The sequence below is a fragment of the Equus przewalskii genome, chromosome 4, assembly GCF_037783145.1.
Source record: "Equus przewalskii isolate Varuska chromosome 4, EquPr2, whole genome shotgun sequence".
NCBI classification, from domain to species: Eukaryota; Metazoa; Chordata; class Mammalia; order Perissodactyla; family Equidae; genus Equus; species Equus przewalskii.
Genome location: NC_091834.1, coordinates 101953702 through 101975087, shown reverse-complemented (window position 1 = coordinate 101975087; position 21386 = coordinate 101953702). Strand labels below are relative to the sequence as shown.

Genomic DNA, 21386 nt, shown 5'->3' with positions numbered 1-21386 from the left:
GCGCTAGGAGATGACCTCTGTCTTCCCTGGGTTGGCTGGAGGAGGCCTCAAGACATCCTAACCAAGAGGTCATGAAGCACGCTAAAGGCAGAGGGCTGTACGGCCAGCCCATGTGCGGGGTTCCGGCCAGCTCCCTGGATAAAGGTTAACAACGGGGTTGGCAAAGGGAGCTCGCATTTATTGCTGCAATACAACGGGGTGTTCCTTCCTGGGCAGGACCAAATCACCTCACCTCCAAGGGGAGGCAGGGGCAGGTCTCCCCACTTCACAGCCAGGAAGCGGACCGAGAAGCAGAGCAAGGAAGCCACCACAGGGCTACTAGTGAAGAGAGGCTTTCTTCCGTGCCACATGCTTTCCAAGGTATGGATACATTTACAAACGTTCAACTTTTATACATATATAACTTGGCATAAATTAAGGACAGAACACAAACAAAAACACCTTACAAAAACAGCCCGGGATGGGGGGAGGGGGATGTTGTCACATCTGCTGGTGACACATCCTAACGCCCCTGCTGTGGGTAATGGGGAGGTGGCCAGCAGGATACCCAGCCCATCTCCCCTCAGTGAGCTGGAGGGAGGTCACCATGATGCAAAAAGGCCTAGGGGCCTGGCTGGGCCCTGCTGCCAACCAGTGACCTTGAATCCTGGGTCAGCCGCTCGCGCCCTCTCTGGCCTGCAAAGGGAGGGCTGGGCTCGCCCTTCTCCACCTCTATCTGCACTGCTGTTGGGCTGCACGGTCAGCATCCGATTCCCGAATTGTCTGCGCCTCACCATCCAGCACTTGATCTCACGAGTGTGTAACGCTGATTTGCAGAAGGCCAGCTAGCCCACTGACAGTGCAGTTCGCACAAGCCCTGTCCACCCACAGGCTCCCGGGCCGGGCCCTCCAGCACTTGAGAACTCCGGGCTGATGCCATAGCCGATGGAAGGAGCCCGGGAACTGCCATGGCCTTTCCCCGCCTGCCTGTCTTCCCCTCACCCCAATTCAGGATTATCCTCCAGGTGGGCGACAGGCAGGGGAGAGGGCGGGGAGGACATAAGCAGGGCAGAGCAGCCGCCACAGGGGATGAAACTGCCAAACCGAGATGACGTGAGCCACACTGAGGTCTGTGGCCAACCCATCCATAAGCAGGACGCTGACTAACAGGGCCCACGCCACCATCGCCCGGCCATGCGCACTCCTGGAGCAGAACCCTGCGAATCGTGGTTCCCCAACTAGACGTCAGCAGCTCCTGTGGCCCACCCCTCACAACAGCGGCTGCACTTCCAGGTTTTCAGAAAACACAGCGACGAAAAGCTACAGTGAACTCAGTAACACTTTTAAATGGATGTGTGTGCTGTCAATCACGGTGGCCCCAGCAGGTACTCAGTAAACGAGTATCTGCTGAACGACTGAATCACGTTACTTAAAAATGCTAAAATCTTGGGGTTGGCCCCGTGGCCGAGTGGTTACGTTCGCGCGCTCCGCTGCAGGCGGCCCAGTGTTTCGTTGGTTCGAATCCTGGGCGCGGACATGGCACTGCTCATCAAGCCACCCTGAGGCAGCGTCCCACATGCCACAACTAAAAGGACCCACAACAATGAATATACAACTATGTACCAGGGGGCTTTGGGGAGAAAAAGGAAAAAAATAAAATCTTTAAAAAAAAAAAATGCTAAAATCTTTAGAAAGTGAATCAAGAAAGATACACTTCTGTATTCAATTTTTATGACAAACTGGCATTTTTCTGTTACTTAGAGGCTAAAATTAGAGCTGTTCCTCCCATACCACAGCCACTGGCCATGTCTGGCTACCGAGCATTGCAACACGGCCAGTCCCAACGGAGAGGTGAGGGCGTGAGACACAGATCGGGGTCTGCGGACTTAGTATGAAAAAAGAATGTAAAATATCTAATAATTTCTTATATTGATTGCATGTTGAAATGATTGTATTTCAGATATATTGGGTTAAATAAAACATTAAAATTAATTTCACTTTTTTTAATTCTCTTAACATGGCTACTAGAAAATTTAAATTTACACATGACTCACATGTATCTTTGGTGCTGAATTTGAGGAATTACTTTAATCCAGAGGCAAACAATCAAATCGAGGTGATGCTAGCTGCCTGTGGGCCACTCTCCTTGTGACGAGCTACGGTCAGGGTCTGTGACCATCAGCTGGAACCTCAGACGCGTCCTGCCCTGGGGCCCGCCGGGCTACATGCCAACCTGCCCCAAGCCCCGTCACTCCTGGTTCTCGTGCTCATTCGCTCGGGTTTAGGAAACTCCACTGGAGGAGCTGCAGACATCATGCGAGGCCCACCCACTCATGCCCTCACTTCGTCCTCACCACCACCCTGCAAAGGCAGCGACTAGCACCTAGTTTAGGAATGGTGGAATGGGGGCTGCCACCACAAGGTGAGCACTTCCAAGGGGCTGGTGCCGGTCTAAAGCTTTGCATGCATTAACTTACTTCATTACCACACCTACAGGATGAAACAGGTGCTTGTTAACCTCACTGTAGCAACAAGGAAGCCAAGACACAGAGAGGTTAAGGAACCCACCCAAGGTCACACAGCTACTAAGCGGTAGGTCTGGGATTCCAATCTAGGTAGCCTGGCTCCAGAGCGGGTTCATAATCACTATCCGTACAGGCTCTGACAGAGGAAGACTGACACCTAGGCTTCATTCCACCACACCACCCCATTTAAAACAGTCTAGAACAGTCTAGGAGCAATAACCATGCAGACGGGGGTCCTCAGAGTGACTAAAAGCCACCAGATCTTCACAGCTCTTCTCACAAGGCTCTCGTGCCTTCATTTAGGCCTGTTTAACAAAAGTCCTCTGGGCAAAAGAGATGGGGCAGAGGAAGGACTGGGAGCTCCCACCAGGAGCAGAGCAGGAGCCCCATGGGGTCCTGATGTCCTGCCTCCCCGCAAACACACACGCAGACACGCACACAGGGAGAGGCCATGACTAGGCTTCAATCCCCCCCAACGGGCCTGGCTCCAGGTGTGCAGGCCATCAAAACACCAAATTAAAAGGCAAAAGAGAAACCATCACAGGCAGCACACCAACAGTGCAGGAGGAGTGCTGACAGACAGACGGAGAAAGAGGAACACACCATACACAGGCCCCACACCAGCAAAAGCACACCCCGCTGGGGCCACATGGGGTGGGCTCACTCTTCTCAGCGCCCAGAGGATAGCTCAGTCAGCTCGGCCCAGGGCCCGGGGGTTCACAGGCAACTGAGAAAGATGGCCGCTTCCCTCCAGCAAACAGAAATGGACGCTTTAGAAAAACCTAGATCAAGAGATTAAACGGGGGCCTGCCCGGTGGCGCAGCGGTTAAGTGCACACATTCTGCTTCGGGGCCCGGGGTTCACCGGTTCGGATCCCGGGCGTGGACATGACACAGCTTGGCATGCCATGCTGTGATAGGCGTCCCACATATAAAGTGGAGGAAGATGGGCACGGAAGTTAGCTCAGGGCCAGTCTTCCTTAGCAAAAAGAGGAGGATTTGTGGCAGATGTTAGCTCAGGGCGAGTCTTCCTCAAAAAAAAAAAGACATTAAATGGTCTTAGCCGCAATAAGAAAAAGAGCAACGAACCAAGAAGAAAATGAAAAAATGATATGAATAAAATTAAACAAAATATAGATGACCCAAAAAAATCTTTCAACGTTGTCAATGTTGACTCTCATTAGTGATCAAATGAATGCAAAATAAAACAATGAAAATCATGTCATCTTTTTTTGTACCCATCAGGTGGGCAAGGGGGCCAGGGTGGCAAGGCAGGGGACAGGTGCTCTCCGCCCTGGAAGCAGGAAGGGCCTTCCTGGGGGGCAGTGTGGGGTGGGGAGCAAAACACTAGAAGTGGGCACACCCAAGGGTCTCGCTGTTTTCTTCTTGGAATTTGTCCTGCAGAAACGGCCAGACAAGTGGCCTGCAATGCACGCGGAGGGTGACAGATGACAAACCCGACAAGCCCACACAGGGCACCGTGCAGCCTCGCAACTGATGACGAGCGCTCGCTGGGCGCTCGCTCCGTGCCAGGCACCTTACATGCCTGACCCCGGCATGACTCGGCATGACCCAACAAGCAGGCTGTGTCATTCCCCTGCTGTCTCATGTGAGGAAACCGAGGCAGAGATCTCACTCCTCCCTACAGGACCTTTTCAACGACCAGCTCCTTGAGGGCTCCCAGGCAGCGCGAGTCAAGGTGCTGCATGCCCAAAGGTAGGCTCACGACGTCGCACGGCACGGAGCCCGCGCTTCTGGACAGGCGGGACCCGAGGCCAGGGAGCCGAGACCGAAGAGGTCCAAACCCACACTGGGTTACCGCCAGCTGCACAGACGCAACCAGACGGCAGCTCCAGGAAGACAGGCCAGAGAGCGCGCGTGCATCTGTGTGTGTGTGTGTCTGTCTGTCTGTCTTGCCTGAGTTCTCACAGCCAGTCAGTGGCAGGGCAGAAATGATAACCCAAGTATCCTGATTCCCCGTCAGGGAGCTGTCAGACGGGCGGATGAACGCAGGGGCCTCTTGAGAATCTCTGCGTCTCGGGCTCCTTCTCCCAGTGCAGCGTTTTCCACGAAACTCCCACCTCTGCTGTGAAACACCCGTGACACTGAATCCATCACAGAGTAGTTGATAGTAGACATGCAGGACAGAAAACAGTCTGGAAGGACCGCACCAGCCAGCCAACGGCAGGCACCTCTGCAGGGGGACGGCGGGGTACACACGATTCTTCTACTTCCTTCCGCAATTGAATTTGTTATAACAAGCATGCATTATTTTTGTCATTTCAACATGTATTTAAACTTTTACAGTGTTTGAATATTTTGAAGTCTCCCTTGATCAAGCATCCATCTACTATATGTAATATGCACATCCATACTGCTCACAGAAGGGAGGGGCACCTCTGAGAGCCACCGCTTTGCTGCGGAGTCAAGAGACCTGGAAGAAAGTTACAGCAGGAGAGACGAACCCTATGTCACCCTGAAGTTAAAGGCACATGCCACAGAGCGACAGTTCAGTAACGACGGCCTCATCCACGACGGCGGTGCCATGAGATTAGTGCCACACAGCCTGGATGTGCAGAAGGCTATACATACCATCTAGGTTGTGTAAGTGCACTCCATGACGTTCACACAAGGACAAAACCGCCTAATGACACTCTTCTCAGAATGTATCCCGTCGTTAAGGGGCACACGACAGTATTCTAAAAGTTTCTGAAAGTTAAACTCAAGGTCAAAAGCTTTGCTGAGAGGGTCCTTAGAAGGCCTAACTGGGTGTCCAGCCTGGCCCACCAAAGCTCATGGAGTCCATCGTGCAAGAGGTAAGCACCGGACTTGGAGCTGGAAAAGCAGGCAAAACCTTGGTTCAGCCGGTCCTTGTGTGGCCTGGGGGAAGTCCGAGGCTATCTCATTTGAAAAATGGAGGTGATACCTACATACCTAAAAAGAACTTGCAGGAAGATGGCCGGTGAACTGCAAAGAGCTGCAAAGGCCTGACAACGATAGCCCACGGGCAGGCAGAAGAATGTGAACTGGGGGAACACCGCGCGGCCCAAGGTCTGCCTCCTCAAAGCAGATGTTCCAGGTCACCTCCCTTCCCACTTCCAGAGCCCTAGGGCTCAGCTCCACACTCCAAAATTGGCTGCACCTTACCCCTTGGCGTGCCTGGTGGAAGTCAGCTGGGGGTCAGGAGGAGGCAAGCTGGTTAAACTAATTTTGAATTACCTGAATGTTAAAAAGAGAATGAGGGCAAGCCAAAGGTTCCTGGGTGGGCATTCGGGAGGTGCTAAATAGGGACACAGGAGTTCTGAGGGCCCCCAGTCTGCCTCCGCCAGGCCTCAGCTCCCCCAAGCTCATCCCGCTTTTCAAGCAGGGCATCTTCACTCCCTCCACTCCTGAGGTTCTGAGGCCACAGACTTGCTAACAGCTGGTACAGAGGGCTCACAACGCAAATGCACAGCATGGACACTACGAGCCCATTAATCCACTTCTCCTCCCGCCTGGTCTCCCTGTGGCCGCTGCTCCCTCTGATCCACCCAGCACACTGCAGCTGCGAGAGTGCGTTCTGCAGGGCAACCTGCTGGTACCACTTCTGCTCCAACCCTCCTATGACAGCCCATCCCCTGGAGGATTAGGTGCCACTTCGAACAGTCTCCTGGAACGTGCTGAGATACAAATAAATTAATACAGGCTAAGGCACTAAAAACTCCCGAACCAGGGTGCTCCTGGCTGTCCCTCGTGGACTCTATGCCCCGCCACACAGACCAGCCAGCTGCTCTCGACCACCACGCCATACGTCACCCTTCCTTGCTGTCTTTGCGAACCTGTTCCCTCTGCATGGAAAGTCTCCGGAACCCCCATGCCTGGCACACACATTCGACTAAAGAAATAAGTGGTAGAGGAAAGTAAGCGGTACCAGCTAGCCACAGGGTACTTAGGAGCAAGGACTATCTTATTTGTATGGTGTCTTGCAACTGGCAGAGAGCTGGAATGCAGTGAAGGAGCACTGAATGGAGAAGGGGGTGGTTTCCATCTTGCTGCTGCCTGAGGTCCCACAGCCTGAGGTCAGCCTGGGGTGGGTCTTTCCATCCCTCTCCTCTGACCTTGAGGAAAGGGGTCTTGGTGAGTCTCCCCCAGTCTCTACACTTTGCCCTAGTGTTCTTAAAACCTGGGCTTTATTCCTGCCACTCCCAGACCCACTCCGGCACTTCCCACAGGCTCATCATTCACCTTCAGGGTCCAGAGTTGGCCCAGCCCCTTCTTGCTCCTCCTCGGCTCTGAGCTTCCTTCCTGCCTTCCACTGTGCTAGATGCAACTGGGCCACACAGTAGGAGCTAAATAAATGTATCTGGAACAAATGCAGCTTTCCCTGGCCACCAGCACCCACATGAATATCCTCTTTTTCAGAATTCCTAGAGCTCCTTTGTGCAAAGTCCTAAATAAGTAACCAGCCCCCCACCAGATACTCATTCCCTAAACCAGCTCATTACCAGAATGGCCCAGGAAAGTTACAAATGCAGATCTCTGGGTCCCCATCCCAAACCTGCCGAATCCAACCCCTTGGAGGGAGCCTCAGAAATGGGTACTTCACAAGCCCCACAGGGGAGTGTTATGGCCAGGCTGGGGGATGCCCACCCCAAGGAACAGGCAGAAGGGCAAATTAGCCCAAGAGAGAGCTTCCTGTCTGCAACACAGGGCTGTTGCCAGGATCTAGTGACAGGACACACGGAAAACACGGGACAAACGCTAAAGCCCAGGCACGCCTGCAAGGAAGAGTGTGGCTGCTGGACGGCAACCTCCGCCTGCTCCCTCAGCCCCGACCCAACACATCCGGGCAGTGCCCCCTCCTCTCTCTAGCTGAGACCTGGACCAGATGGGAAAATGCGCACCTCTCTGCCTCAGTCCCTTTCGGATGTTACCAGGCCCCAGCCCAGGGAGGTGGGCGAGGATGAGGGTGAGAACAAACCAGCCAAGCCCTAGAATGCTTGAAGGCATGTCACTGTTTAAAAAAAAAACCCTGGGGGCAAACAAAGGGGACATGAACAAGTCACTCGGGTGACAAAGCCTGGTTCCCACGGAGGGCAGTAGCACACGGCAGGCACGCCTGTGGCTGAGGTCCACTGCCAGGCCCTCCTTGCGAGCTGCGGAGCCCACCCGCTTGCCCTCCCTTGGTAGACCTCCCCAGGGGCACATCTACTCAGGGACAAGCCAGTCTTTCCAGGGTCCCTCCTGGGACCCCAAGGGCTGCTTCTCCCAACAACTCACACTGGTTCCCGCTCACTTGGCCCAGCGTCCCTGGGGTCCAGGTGCCCAGACTGCCTCCCATCTGGACTGAGGCCTGGTTCCCTGCAGCCCTATTTCTAGGACGCAGCCAGGAGACCCAAGCAAGTCCCAGGAGCTCCTTTTCCTGCAGGCTCCTGCCTGAGGCCTCACACGAGCCTTGGCTGTGTCACTGTGGATCCCTCCCTTCTCTGAGCCTCAGTTTCCCTATCAAGGAGATGAGAGCGGCTCAGAGGTTCTGCGCGTGGTGGTGAGCCTTCCATCCCTCCGTGCCAGCTCTGGTTATATTTCTTGCATTCCTTAAGACCACATGGCGGACAGGTTTTTTCTCTCCTTGGTCTTTGGTGGGAAAGGAACTTTTCAAAACCATCTGCCTCGCCTCAAATCCTGTCCTGAAACACAGGAAAGCCGAACGTTCCTCTGCTTCCTCCTGCCCTGGCCACAGGGTCAGAGGTGACTGAGGGAACCAAGGAGAGGACAGGAGGGCGAGGTGCCACTGGGCTTCCTCAGTCCCAAACAGATCCTGACTGAGTCTCACAGATCACCTTCAGAGCTGGGACAAATAAGCCCTTCACCGAAGTATTACCGGAGTGAGTGGAGGCTTACTGTACATGAGGAAAATGTCATCCCTTCCCACCAAGACACTCATCCCCAGTAAACACAGACCGGCCTCCCAGGCGACCAATGTGTTTATGTAACAGCCAGGACCCAGGTCTGCTGGGCCCTGGCAGGGGGGGCTCAGGCAGGCTCCGAGCAGACTCAGAAGGAGCAGGGAAACGCCCAAAGAAGCTGCTCCCCTCCCTCCACTGAGAAAGAAGGTGGGGACGCAGCTTTGCAGGACAGCAGCAATATGGTTTGGCAGATGGGGAAAGGAAGGATATAGGGCAGAAATTGGAGAAGGAGTTTTCTGGGTTTTTTTCTTTTTTTTGATGCCTGCGTACAGCAGAAGAGCTGGGAAAGCAGACAGAAGTGGGAAAGCAGGGGTGAGGTGGGTAATAGAGATGGGTTCCAGGAGAGAGGCTGGAAAAAAAAAGGAAGAAGGAGGAAAGAGGGGGGAAGGCTTGCCAAAAGGGAGCAGGGAAGCCGGGATGGGGAGAACTGAGAACGGATGTGTGAGGAGCAGCTGCGCCTGGTGACAATGAGACATCGGGTCCCCGGATTCGACGGGTGATACCAAGCTTCCAGGCTAAGCAGACGGAACATGGGGTACTTCCAAACCGCAATGGGGAAGTTGGTCACGGGGGAGGGCTCTAAGGGGGGAAATTCTGCCTGTGGTGTTGAATCTAAGACGGCGTGAAAACCCAAGTGCGTCCCAGGAATCATGACCTTCACATCACAGAAGATGACCAGCCAGAGGCCTCCTGAGCTGCCGGGGTTGCTGATAAGGAAGCTGGAGCTAGAGGTGGAAGCCGGCCGGTTCCTGCCTCTCCCTGCTCCAGGAAGGACTCTGTGGCAGATGTCTTCCCTCATCTCTTCTGTAGCCATCTCCCCAAGTCTCTTCACCTTCCAAAAGGGGCGGGGTGGGGTGATCTTGGAGCTGATAGGGCACTTCTCTGACTTCCTCCAAAGGACAGTGCAGCTGCAGGGAATGGCGGCTCCCCGCCCCACCCCCTTTGGATCTAGGAGGAAAAATTGGTCATCTCCTCTCTTTGGGGCCCTGGGCTCACACAAATGCCATTTTCTGGTCCCTAACCACAACGGTGATTCAGGCCATTTACTCAGATCCATGATAATGAGTTTTTTCTGTCACCTAATTAGTTCACAGTGAACTCAGCCTTGAGAGGAAAGAGAGGAGAGAGGGCTGAGGAGAGGACAGAAGTCAGGCTGGAAGGATACAACAGATAGGCAGGACCCCAGCACTGAGGGGTCCTCTACTCCCCAAACACGGAATGTTCCTTTCCCCAGTCATGGGGACCTCTGAAAGCAGAAAGGGGGTGTTCAGGTGAAGGAGCCCCCAGGGTCCCACACAAGGAGATGAAGATGGGAGTGGGGCCCTAACTGTGAGGCCCACATAGCAGCAGGCCCCTGCTCACAACTCCATGTCATCAGCAAAAGGCCTGCACACTCCCTGCATTTTCTCTAAGGCCAAACCCACCACCTGCTGGTGGGCGTCCCCCTTGCCATGGAACCGGAGGAAGCAGATGGCCCAGGGCGAGGCCCATCTGCCCCACAGTGCTCAAAGGTCACTATGCCACTGGGGTGCCTGCGGGTGCTGCAGGTCCCCACTACGCGAGGGGTCGTGGGACATCTGCCAGCAGCACGCACTCACTTCCTCTGCCCCTCGACAGCAGAAACCCAGTGCCCCAGAGTCCGGAGAAAGGAGCGCTGGGCAGCGCAGTGGCCCGGGACTCCAGTCCCCAAAGCCTGGCGCCGTGTCCCTGGAGGTCGGTCAGCCCCCGGCAGCCCCGCGCCCGCCTCCTGAGCGGCTCCCTGGAGAGCAGCGACGGATGCCCGGAGCCCGTGGGACCCGGCAAAGGCGCCAATGGCCCGGCCGGTGCCTCCCACGCTGTCGCGGTGCCCGAGCCCGCGCCAGGCCCGGCCCGCGCCCGCCCGGCCGCGGCAGCGTGGGGGGTGTGCGTCGGGAGAGGGCGCCGCGGCGAATGCCACCCTCCCGGGCCCGCGGGCTCTGGGCCCGGGAAGGCTGCCATCCACTAACGGGAGGCTCCGATCCCTCGCCCCGCCGCAGGGCAAGGCAGGAGCAGCAGCTGAAACGCCTCTCCGGCAGCCGCCCCACGTCCCGGCCCGCCAAGGCCCTCCGCTGCACCCACCCACCCCGGCCATGCCTGACCAGATCTGGCCCCAGACCCCCAGCAACTCTGCGGCTCCGAGCGCACTCGTTCCCGAAGCGACACCACCCTCGCGCCCTGGAGCATAGGAGCAGAAAACGTGTCCCTTGGCACGGGACCGGTCCCCAGCCCCAAAGTGTCCCCGAACGAGATATGGCGAAGCCTGGACGCTGGCTCTGCAGCGCCGACGATAGCACACCGCGTGGCCCGGACCTCAGGCGCGCAAGGACCCCCGACTGGGAAAGCGTGGCCAGGCCAGGCCGGGCCCGCAGAGTCTCCGGGCGTCGCCGGAGAGACCACCGCGCCCTGGCTCCCGCAGACTCCGGTTCCGCTCACCCTCGATGGAGATGACGTGCTCCCGGATCTGGTTCTGCAGCGCCAAGTCCTCGATGCGCTCGATCAGGTCGTAGATGGCGTAGATATTGGGATGCACGGACTCGAAGCGCTGGATCTCGGCCCGGATGGCCGCGGAGTTGGAGAGCGCGAACTGCTGGGGGGGCCCGCCGGCCAGCTGCTGCGAGGGGCCGCCGCCACCCCCGGCCCCCGGCCCCGCGCCGCCGAACTGCCCGCCGCCCCCCGCGCCGCCGCCGCCGCCGCCGCCGCCCCCAGGCGCCGCCAGGCTCGGCTGCTGCTGCGGGCTCTGCCCCCCGCCCGCCTGGAAGTTCATGGCTCCGGAGCCGCGGGGCCCGAGGCGGGCCCGACCGGGGCCCGAGGCGGCGCTGCGGCGGCGGCGGCGGCGGGCGGGCGCGCGGGGCTGGCGGGGCCGGGACTACGGAGCCGGCGGCGCGGGGCTAGCGCATGGGGCCGGGGGCCGGGGGCCGAGGCCGGTAGGCGACGCCGCGCACGCTGTGGCCGCCGTTGCCGGGCGCTTCCCGGCGCCGCGATCCCGCTGCCTCGGAGCAGCTTCCAGCGGCAACAACAACGGGACCGGGAGCGCGCGGCCCGGGCCCTCCCCCCGCGTCATGCGCACGCACCGCCGCCCCCGCCGGCTCCAGCACACGCAGCCCGAGCCCCCCTCCCCGCCGCCCCCGCCCCTCCTGCGCGCTGGCCCCAGCGCCCCCGCCCCTCGCTTGCTCGCTGGCTCTGCAGCCTCCACCCCCGAGCCGCGCGCTCCAGCCTTAGTGCCCCGGCCCCTCCCACCTAGCCTTGGCCCTTCCGCCTGCTCTCCAGCCCCAACCCACACCCGCCACCAGGGCCACCCGCTCAGAGGGGACGGCTGCCCTGGCCTCCTCCTGGCCCCTTCCTGGCCCCGGCTGTCGCTTTCGCCGCCCTGCGCTGGTCTGGGTGGAGTGTCCGATCTCTGGGCAGTGCCCGAACAGTGCCCTACGCCTGAGGGTGCTGATGAACGTGGCTGATTGGCCAAGGAGGGCCGCCAGCCCAGGCCCAGCTGCGACTCGATTACAAGGTCCTGCCTTCAGTGCAGGACAGGCTCCCCTGTCCCCGGCCCCAAGGTCATCCCTAGAGACTACCCCGCCCCCCCCCCCCCCACCGGGGTTCTCCCTCTAGCCCTCCCCTGGACTCTCCACAGCAGGCTGCAGCACGGAGACTGGAAATCTGGGTTCCCAGCTTCTATTTCCAGTTCTCCCTGAGAGAGTCATCCGTGAGGCCCTTGGAAATGACACTGAACAACTACGTACCCACTCTTAATTTCCTGCCTCTTCTAAAAGACCCCTCTGCCAGACTGGGGAGGGTCCGCTGACCACTGATGGACCCACTGGTATATAGAGGAAGAAGAGAGAGGAATCAAATATGCCTTCTTCCCCCACTCACCCCATTCAAGACAGTCACCAGAGCCCACATGACTCTTAATTGTGCTCTCTCCCTTGTCCATCCTATGTTCCTGTCTGCTCATTCTGGGGCCAGGGATCTCCCTTCAATGTCCCAGTTCCTCTGCATCCCCATCGCTAAAGCTGTCTGCAGTTCTGCTAGCCAACCCTCCCCCAACCTTTCCTAAAACCCCTGAGATGGACTGAGCAGGGTGCTGACCCAACCAATCAGTCTGCCATGGCTGCACCCGGACGTTTTCTGGCACAGTTGACACATATCCTTTTTACACTCACTTACACTTCCCAGGCCGAGCTGGATCTTTTCCCAGCATAAAGTTGCTCCCCATTCACCTGCCCACACAACTTTGCCCCAGTACCAACCCAGTCACCATTCCTAAGTTTCTTGTACCTTCCAAAGAACCAGATGCAAGCTAATCAATAGCAGGGGCCTCCCCAGCTCCTGAGAGATATGGGTTCTATCTACCTGTTTGAACTTAAGGATATCTTCTGCCCTCTCTGGGCTTCATCTGCAAAATATAGTGGTTGAACAGAACACCTAGCTCTGATGTTCTGTAATTCTAAAAGCAATATCTAATAATTCTTTTAGATGCTTAATTAGAATCGACAGCAAGAAGTTGCACCAGGTACCTCTCAGGAGAGATGCTGAGGGTAAAGGGTTCCTCAAATGTGTTGCCCCAGCAGCCAGCACACATCTATTTTAGCACTGGTGGGCTGTCTACACGTCTGTCTCCTCTGTTAGTATATGAGCCACATAAGGGCAGGGACAAAGTCTGATTCACCGTTTTATTCCCAGCATCTTGCACTGGGCCTGACATATGCATTTAATAAATGTTTCTAGAATAAATGAATGAATAGAAGGGAAGGAACTAGAGACAAGTTGGTTCTGTACATTATAAATCTAAACTGACTTTCCCAAGGCTGCACTTGGAGTACTTGCTCCCACAAGTAGGCATGTGCTATGGGAAGACTAGGGTACATGACTTTTAATCAAGACTGACCTATAAAATCCAGGATGTGAGATCTCTGTGCCTCCAGGAGCCCAGAGGAAGGGGGGAAATCCACAGAAATCAGCTGGCCCAGGCCAGGCTGAGCCTCAACATCCTCTACACAGTAACAGGCTAAGGACCCAATTTCTGAGCCCAGGTTTGGGTGGAGGGAGTGTTCTAAAACTAGGTGAGCAAATATCTACTGAGTGGCAGATTCCTTACATAGTTTTCACACTTATTTAATAAACCACTTAATTTCTTCCATATAATTGCCTTATGAGGTGTATCTTAGAAATGAAATTTAGGGGTCAAAGAGATTCAACAACGCACCCAAGGTCATATAGTTGCTAAGGACATGATGAGGGATCAGCATTTGTTCCAGGTTCCAAAGTCCATGCTTCTTAACAGTCTTGCAGGGGCAAAGTGGAGGAGGGGACCAGGGAAACAGGTCAGCCCAAGCCACGGTAGCCAGCCCTGGAGACTGGTATCCTCAGGCAGCCTGGTGGGGCAGCCCGTGGGTACTGGGTTCTGGGCTGGAGTCAATTTGGGGGTCCCAACGTGCCTGCTTGCGTCCACTCGGACATAAGAGTATGCCAGGGTAGAGGATACCTGAGCTCCCTAGAGCCTGCCTCTCGAAACACGGGTGCTCTGACGTACTCCGGCTGACGTTGGTTTCTGGAGTGACAGATGCCCTGGCTGCCCGCGGGAGAGGAGGCGGATCCTGTTACCGGCCAAACCTCTGCTTGCTAGCACAACCCCCAAACCCGCCCCCGCCGGCCCCCCAGATGCTTGAGGCAACCAGACCACCAAGCCCCGCATGTGGTTCTCCAGGCACGAGCGGGGAGACGGCGCACCGCGCCGGACTACAAGTCCCACAATGCTCCGGGCGGTCGCGTCGGCGGCGGTGAAGGAGGGGTGCCTTCAGGTGTCTGCGACCTCGACGCCTCCCGCCCGGAAGTGCCCGAGGGTCCGCTATGGAGCTGGCGGAGCCGGGCGGTGAGTCTCCGCGCCGTGACCGCGCCCACCCGCTCCCCGTGGCCCCCGCTCGCCCCGCCCCGGGATCGCCCGTGCCTTCCAGCGGCTTTGCAGGGAGGGAAGATGGGAGGGGTGATGGAGGAGTTGGGGGTGGGGAGGGCGAAGTCTCGGATTCCCGGGCAGGATCTGGGGTCTGGCAGCTGCCTGGGCTTGGAGAGGCTTCCAGGGGAAGCGCGGAGTCGGGCCGCCGCGGGTTGGGGCTTGAGTGGACCAGGAAGGGCCGAGTTGTGTTGGGTGTAGCAGCCCTTGGAGGCTCCAGACTGCCAAAGGGCAGAGTTTGACTTTTGGTGTCGGCAAGCCTTGGGAAGCAATCCCGTGCCACGGTTGGGATTTGGGTACATGGTAACAGGGCGGGGATGAGGGGTAGGGCGTGTGTGTGTGTGTGTGTGTGTGTGTGTGGCATAGAGGCCCTTTTTCTTTCCCCTTGGAGAAACTTTAGCAACAGAATAGATAAGCATTGGGGTAAACTTTGGGATGAAGTAGATGGAAGAAGAGGTAAGCTTTGGGGTGAAGTTTGGTGGGGGTTGAATTTAGGGAAGAGGTTACTTAAAAGGTCGAGGCCCTTACCTTGGCATATGGTTTGGGTGATTTGGGGAGCTGGTTAAAGACCAAGAACTCGGTTACAAGTTAAGACTTGAGATGTGGTGATGGGAAAGGGCACATGAGGCAAGTTTGGGGTGACTGGGAGTTAGGGCAGTCTGTGCTCCCGCGTAGGGCTTGGGTAAGGGGGCAGAGGAATGAGGGCTTTGGGAGAGTTGTGGCGGGATGGGGTCAGGAGCCTGTTGAAGATGAGAGGGCTTTTGGCCAGTGAGCCACCCCCTCATGGGTTCTTTGTGCCTCTCCAGCTCGGTAGCGCAGCAGGCAAGGCAGGTGCCATGGCCCTGATTGAAGGGGTGGGTGATGAGGTGACCATCCTTTTCGCGGTGCTTGCCTGCCTTCTGGTGCTGGCTCTCGCCTGGGTCTCAACACACACCGCCGAGGGCACCAACTCACTGCCCCAGACATCAGGGACCCCAACACCAGCACAGCCCAGTGAAGCTATGGCAGTCACCGACAGCATCAGAGGGGAGGCCCCAGGAACCGAGACCCCCAGCTTGAGACACAGAGGTCAGGCTGCACAGCCAGAGCCTGGCACACAGCTCCCAGCAACGCCGCCACCCCCGGACTCCCCCCAGGAGCCCCTAGTTCTACGGCTGAAATTCCTCAACGATTCAGAGCAGGTGGCCAGAGTCTGGCCTCACGACACCATTGGCTCCCTGAAAAGGTAAGCTGGGATGAGGACAGGAACAAAATGCTAGAATGGGGTAGAAGTGATCACAGTGGAAGGGCCACTGGAAATATCTGAGACTTCCTCCTCATTTTATAGATGAGGGAACAGAAGTCCCCAAATGCACACTGTGTTGTTCCCCTGTAGCAGGAAGGACCCTCTTGGAGGCCACGACCTGGGTGGTGGTGGGTAGATGGCAGAGAAGAGAGGAGGGAGTATTATTCTAGGCAAGGGACTAGGATTGCCTGAGGCCTGCTCTATTACCCAGGTCCCTCTCTCCTCAGGACCCAGTTTCCGGGCCGGGAGCAGCAGGTGCGACTCATCTACCAAGGGCAACTGCTAGGAGACGATACCCAGACTCTGGGCAGCCTTCACCTCCCTCCCAACTGCGTTCTCCATTGCCACGTGTCCACGCGGGTCGGTCCCCCACACCCTCCCTGCCCACCGGGGTCAGAGCCAGGCCCCTCCGGGCTGGAAATAGGCAGCCTGCTGCTGCCCCTGCTGCTTCTGCTTCTGCTGCTGCTCTGGTACTGCCAGATCCAGTACCGGCCCTTCTTTCCCCTGACCGCCACTCTGGGTCTGGCCGGCTTCACCCTGCTCCTCAGTCTCCTGGCCTTTGCCATGTACCGTCCGTAGTGCCTCCACGGGCTCTTGGCAGTGTCACTGGCCGCTCTGGACCTTGCTCCCCACGACACGGTGGGAGCTGCTGTCTGCCCAGGCCCGCCTCTCCGGCCTGCCTCTTCCCACTACCTTGGAGCCCAGCCGTGCGCCGCAGAGCCCTCCGGGGTTCGGCAGAGGCCCCTCCCTGTGACGTCCATGGCTCTGGGCCACCTCCCGGGCCTGCTGGCCCTCAGCCGCCACTGACAGTTGGCTCCTCTGGGTCAGGCAGCTGCTGTCGCTGCCTTGGTCCTGGGCAGAGCCGGGCCACGCCCCTGGGCCCGTCTTAGTGTTCTGCCTGAGCACCCAGCCACCTCTAGTCCCTAATAGCTCTTTGGGCTGGTTTAGGGACCCAAGGACCCTGGGGGACTGGTGAAGGGGAGCTGGGCGGGACAGAGGGGTTCTTTGGAACAGGCCCAGATTAAATAACTGTGAAGTTTTCACTCTCGGTGTGTGTCTGGGTGTGTGGGCCGGGCGGCGGGGGCGGGGATCCCTCAGCCAGTGGGAAAAAAGGAGCGAGCGGAGGGCAGTACGGGGCTTTCGGTCCTGCCCAACCTGCCCAGGCCAGCCGCCAGCTCCCCTCTCGCCTTTCCGCCCCAGCCTCAGCGCGCTGCCCTTTGGCCCCGCCCCTCCGGCCCCGGCTCCGCCCGGTGCCGCGCGCGCAGCTTCCCGGAAGCGGGAGGCGGGGCGCACGGCGCCCCGGCGCGCGGGGCCTGACGGGAGCCACGTCTTTGCTGGCGGAGGGCTGAGCGCTATTGGCGTCAGGGCGGCGATCCGGGGGCTGCCGGGAAGATGGCGGACTCGGTGGCCCGCTGATGAGGAGGCCGCGGGGGGAGCCCGGCTCCCGGGCCCCGAGACCGACTGAGGGAGCGACCTGCGCGGGGCCTGGGGAGTCATGTAGGGGCGGCTCCTGCGGGACGGGCGCGGGAGGGCGGCGGGAGTTGGTGTTGGCGACCGTGACCACGGTCTCCTGACGTCCCCGGGCCGGGTGGGTGTGGGGACCCCTGACACTGCTGACTCCGCGCCGCTGCAAAGCTGCGCTCTCGGCCCCACGGGCGCCCTGTGAGGTGGGCCCCGCGTTCTCGTTTCACGGGCGAGGAGGCTTGGGCAGAGAGACGAAGCCACTTGTCCAAGGTCACGCAGCTGGTAAGTGGGAGCGCTCAGCATGGAACCCAGCCCCGTCCGACTGCGGAACCCGCGTGCCAGCCTCCGCGCCGCCGCCGCCTCCTGCGGGAGGGGGAGGTGGTCGGGAGGGCGGATGGACCGGGCGAGTTGGGCTCCAGGATGGGCGCGACCACTAACCCGATTCGTGACCTCGGGCTTAACTTAACCCCTTCGCCTCTCTGGGCCTTGGTTTCTCCACCTGTGAAATCGAGGTAATGCCAGCCCTGTCTGTCTCCTCACAGGCATGTGGGGAGGAAGAAGAGATAATGCATGTGGACTTGCTTTGTAAATGTCACTGCGCTGAGCACACTGAAGGACTGTAATTGCTGTTTCAAATGAGTGGAAGGAGGCAGGGCGGGCGGAGTGGGGCAGAGGACCAGAGCGGTCACAAGCAGGGATGAACACAAGTCTGGGTTGCTCTGACCGCAGGCCCTCTGAACAGGGAGTGTGGTGAGGAGTAGGTAGCAGGTCTTTCTCCCCTTTGGAGAAAACCTCACCTCCTTTTCTGGGCCACCCCTCAGGGTCTCCATCACCCAACTCCATGCTTCGAGTCCTGCTCTCTGCCCAGGCCTCCGCTGCTCGGCTGTCTGGCCTGCTGCTGCTCCCGCCAGTACAGCCCTGCTATCTGGGGCCCAGCAAGTGGGGGGACCGGCCTCCTGGAGGAGGCCCCCATGCAGGCCCTGTGCAGGGGCTGCAGCGGCTTCTGGAACAGGCGAGGAGCCCTGGGGAGCTGCTACGCTGGCTGGGCCAGAACCCCACCAAGGTGCGCCCCCACCACTACCCGGTGGCACTCCGTCGTCTGGGCCAGCTCTTGGGGTCTCGGCCACAGCCCCCTCCTGTGGAGCAGGCCACACTGCAGGACTTGAGTCAGCTCATCATCCGAAACTGCCCCTCCTTTGACATTCACACCATCCACGTGTGTCTGCACCTTGCAGTCTTACTTGGTGAGGAGGGGTCTGGGGGGTGGGTGTTAGTGGAAGAATAGAGAAAGATCAGTAGAGGACCTGAGATCGGTGTCAGAATTCACCTCTCAGGTTTTGCCGGGAATGGCACGTACCCCAGCACACTGGCCGCGGCTCCCCTGCATCCACAGCAGACACCAGGAGTCAAGCAGCATACGTCCAGCTTAACTAGAGTGCCACCCCAGATCCCTTCTAATCTAGTGCTCTAGGAAGCCACGACAATTTGTCACTGTTGGCACCAGATGAGAGCTCATATGTCATCTTTGTATAAGGCCTTCCCCACAGGCTGTTCTGATACCTCAAGTTCACATGGCATTTCACATTTCTCCAGTATTTCCACTGATACTAGAGCAAACCTTCCAGCCCAGAACACGGAGCTGAGGAAGGCTGGGAATTCACTAACTAAACCCCATGACTGGAGTGGAGTAGGGCAGCTTCCTGTTAGCAGGACTGCCTCCTCTGACCCTCTGGCTCTCAGGCTTCCCGTCAGATGGCCCTCTGGTGTGTGCCCTGGAGCAGGAGCGAAGGTTCCGCCTCCCTCCGAAGCCTCCTCCCCCTCTGCAACCTGTCCTTCGTGGTGGGCAAAGGTTGGAAGCTGCTTTGAGCTGCCCTCGTTTCCTGCGTTATCCACGGCAGCACCTCATCCGCAGCCTGGCAGGTGCTGGGGGAGCTAATGGCAGGTGGGGAGGGGCTGAGGAGGAGACAGGTGGTGGTGTCTGGGCTAAGGTGGAATCTAATCTGGAACTCTGGCCTGAGGGTCCAGTTTGATGGGCTGTTCTTCACAGAGGCCAGGCCAGAAGAACTGACTCCTCACGTGATGGTGCTCCTGGCCCAGCACCTGGCCCGGCACCGGTTGCGGGAGCCCCAGCTTCTGGAAGCCATTGCGCACTTCCTGGTGGTCCAGGAAGCCCAGCTCAACAGCAAGGTGGGATTACCTCCCACCCTCCCATGCTCCTCTCCTGGTCACCCTCAGCCACCCTGTCAGGCCCAGCCACTTGTCCGGCTTGACTGGCTGCTGCTTCCTGCAGCAGACAACCCAGCAAGGCTCTCTGCTCTGTCCCCCAGGGTTCCATCTTTGCGCACACCCTCCTTGGTTTGTCCAGCTCCCCAGCACGTATGCCTGGTTCTCTGGAGTTCTCCAGGCACCCTTAGTGCTGTTCTAGCTTCATTGATCCCACTCCTGAGTCTTTGGGCCAGACCCACAGCAGTGTCTCCTCTGCTTGTGTTGTGTTTAATCATGTAGGGCTCAAGACTGCTTATGCTGTCGAACTTCCAGTGTGTATGTTGGGTGGCAGGATTGTTTTCCCTTCACGGGCATGTAATAAGCTTGCAGGCCACGCCTCCCCGGGATTCAGCTTGTAAAGGATATTGGAGAACTGTTTCTTGCTGGGTGATGGGCTGCTCTTTCTCCACAGGTGGTACAGAAGTTGGTCCTGCCCTTTGGGCGGCTGAACTACTTGCCCCTGGAGCAGCAGTTTATGCCCTGCCTTGAGAGGATCCTGGCTCGAGAAGCAGGGCTGGCACCCCTGGCCACGGTCAACATCCTAATGTCCCTGTGCCAGCTGCGGTGCCTACCCTTCCGGGCCCTGCACTTTGTCTTTTCCCCGGGTTTCATCAACCACATCAGTGGTGCGCAGCCAGGAGGGCCGCTGGGAAGGGAAAAGCGGGGTGGGGGTCTGCAGCCCAGCGAGCTTCAGCCCCACTGTCCCTCAGGCACCCCTCATGCCCTGATTGTGCGGCGCTACCTCTCCCTGCTGGACACGGCTGTGGAGCTGGAGCTCCCAGGATACCGGGGGCCCCGCCTTCCCCGAAGGCAGCAAGTGCCCATCTTCCCCCAGCCGCTCATCACTGACCGTGCCCGCTGCAAGTACAGGTGGCTGGGGCAGCTTGGGGGAGGGGAGGGGATGGCCTGCCAGAAGCACAGAGTAGGAAAGCCAGGGGACCATGAATTGTCCACGCTGATGCACTGTCAGTGGTCACAAAGAAAAACTGGGCCTCAAGGCAGCGAAGGCATTTGCCTGGGGCTGCGCAGCGAGGCAGACTGAACTAGCAGGAGCCTCCTGATAGCCATGCTCCTTCCCCCTCAGTCACAAGGACATAGTTGCCGAGGGGCTGCGCCAGCTGCTGGGGGAGGAGAAATACCGCCAGGACCTGACCGTGCCTCCAGGTTACTGCACAGGTGAGCTCCATATGGGTGGGTGGCAGCCAGGGACAGGGAGCCTTGGCTAAAAGCCAGCAGCCTTTTCTCTTCCCCCCTCCAGACTTCCTGCTATGTGTCAGCAGCTCTGGTGCTGTGCTTCCCGTAAGGACCCAGGACCCCTTCCTACCATACCCTCCCAGGTCCTGTCTGCAGGGCCAGGCTGCCCCGCAGCCCACTACCCGCGACCCTGCCCAAAGGTAAGGGAAGAGGGTGGGAGAGCCTGCCCTGTTGCCTCCATGGACAGCGACCCTGAGCCCCAATCCACTCCCTCTCCAGGGTGGTGCTGATGCTGCGAGAACGCTGGCATTTCTGCCGGGACGGCAGAGTGCTGCTGGGTTCCCGAGCGCTGCGGGAGCGGCACCTGGGCCTGATGGGCTACCAGCTCCTGCCGGTGAGAGCCTCCCCCTTGTGACTCCTCGCGCATCCTCACCCCAGCCCATAGGCCCTGTGGGTAACCTGGCACCCTCTCCCCTGCAGCTACCCTTCGAGGAACTGGAGTCACAGAGAGGCCTGCCCCAGCTCAAGAGCTACCTGAGACAGAAGCTCCAGGCCTTGGGCCTCCACTGGGGGCCTGAAGGGGGGTGAGGGGGTACACACGGGTTCATGATGGCCCCCCTATGGGGGGTGGACGATTTGCACTTTGGCTCCCTCTGTTTTGGTTTCTCATTAAAGTCCCTTTCCCTCCCCATTGTGCATCTCGTTTCTGGGACAGGGAGCACACTGGGTCCCCTCATCCTTGTTTCCATTCATGCCCGCCCGCCCCAT

At 58.5% G+C, this 21386-nt stretch overlaps 3 protein-coding genes across 19 annotated transcripts in view; 2 read left to right on the top strand and 1 right to left on the bottom strand.

Moving 5' to 3' along the window:
* AGAP3 (ArfGAP with GTPase domain, ankyrin repeat and PH domain 3) overlaps positions 1–11375 on the bottom strand; it is a 56847-nt gene extending 45472 nt beyond the window's left edge. For 4 of the 7 annotated variants that reach the window (XM_070616817.1, XM_070616818.1, XM_070616821.1 and 1 more), the window contains exon 1: positions 10900–11374. In XM_070616817.1, coding sequence (XP_070472918.1) covers positions 10900–11230 — 331 coding nt within the window. In that variant the 5' untranslated portion in view covers positions 11231–11374. Of the gene's footprint in view, positions 1–10899 lie in introns of all 7 variants that reach the window. The other 3 variants (XM_070616820.1, XM_070616819.1, XM_070616823.1) reach the window with 3 other exon arrangements.
* A 2638-nt stretch (positions 11376–14013) lies between these two features.
* Positions 14014–16738, top strand: TMUB1 (transmembrane and ubiquitin like domain containing 1). Of its 2 annotated transcripts, XM_070616811.1 has the most exons (3): positions 14014–14332; positions 15217–15635; positions 15923–16738. In XM_070616811.1, the coding sequence occupies exons 2-3, from the start codon at positions 15247–15249 to the stop codon at positions 16272–16274; spliced, it is 741 nt and encodes a 246-aa protein (XP_070472912.1). In that variant the 5' UTR covers positions 14014–14332; positions 15217–15246; the 3' UTR covers positions 16275–16738. The 2 variants fall into 2 exon arrangements, with proteins under 2 accessions (XP_070472912.1, XP_008537987.2); XM_008539765.2 differs by lacking the exon at positions 14014–14332 and having other exon boundaries at positions 14960–15635.
* A 196-nt stretch (positions 16739–16934) lies between these two features.
* FASTK (Fas activated serine/threonine kinase) lies at positions 16935–21309 on the top strand. 10 transcript variants are annotated; one of them, XM_070616800.1, is made up of 10 exons: positions 16935–17192; positions 17981–18403; positions 18900–19079; positions 19207–19346; positions 19837–20050; positions 20135–20294; positions 20509–20600; positions 20683–20818; positions 20898–21012; positions 21099–21309. In XM_070616800.1, the coding sequence occupies exons 1-10, from the start codon at positions 17111–17113 to the stop codon at positions 21204–21206; spliced, it is 1650 nt and encodes a 549-aa protein (XP_070472901.1). In that variant the 5' UTR covers positions 16935–17110; the 3' UTR covers positions 21207–21309. The 10 variants fall into 10 exon arrangements, with proteins under 10 accessions (XP_070472901.1, XP_070472905.1, XP_070472904.1 ...); XM_070616802.1 differs by having other exon boundaries at positions 16967–17441; XM_070616806.1 differs by having other exon boundaries at positions 16985–17192; positions 17981–18222.
* Positions 21310–21386: the final 77 nt, after the last annotated feature.

What these genes read in the sequence shown, in the direction of transcription:
- TMUB1 (XM_008539765.2), top strand. Translation starts at nt 15,109, where the DNA reads ATGAGGGCTTTGGGAGAGTTGTGGCGGGATGGGGTCAGGAGCCTGTTG. An exon ending in ACCATTGGCTCCCTGAAAAG is followed by an intron (nt 15,636 to 15,922) that starts GTAAGCTGGGAT and finishes CTCTCTCCTCAG; the next exon opens with GACCCAGTTTCCGGGCCGGG.
- FASTK (XM_070616799.1), top strand. Translation starts at nt 17,111, where the DNA reads ATGAGGAGGCCGCGGGGGGAGCCCGGCTCCCGGGCCCCGAGACCGACT. An exon ending in CGCGGGGCCTGGGGAGTCAT is followed by an intron (nt 17,193 to 17,980) that starts GTAGGGGCGGCT and finishes GCCACCCCTCAG; the next exon opens with GGTCTCCATCACCCAACTCC. An exon ending in AAGCCCAGCTCAACAGCAAG is followed by an intron (nt 19,347 to 19,836) that starts GTGGGATTACCT and finishes CTTTCTCCACAG; the next exon opens with GTGGTACAGAAGTTGGTCCT.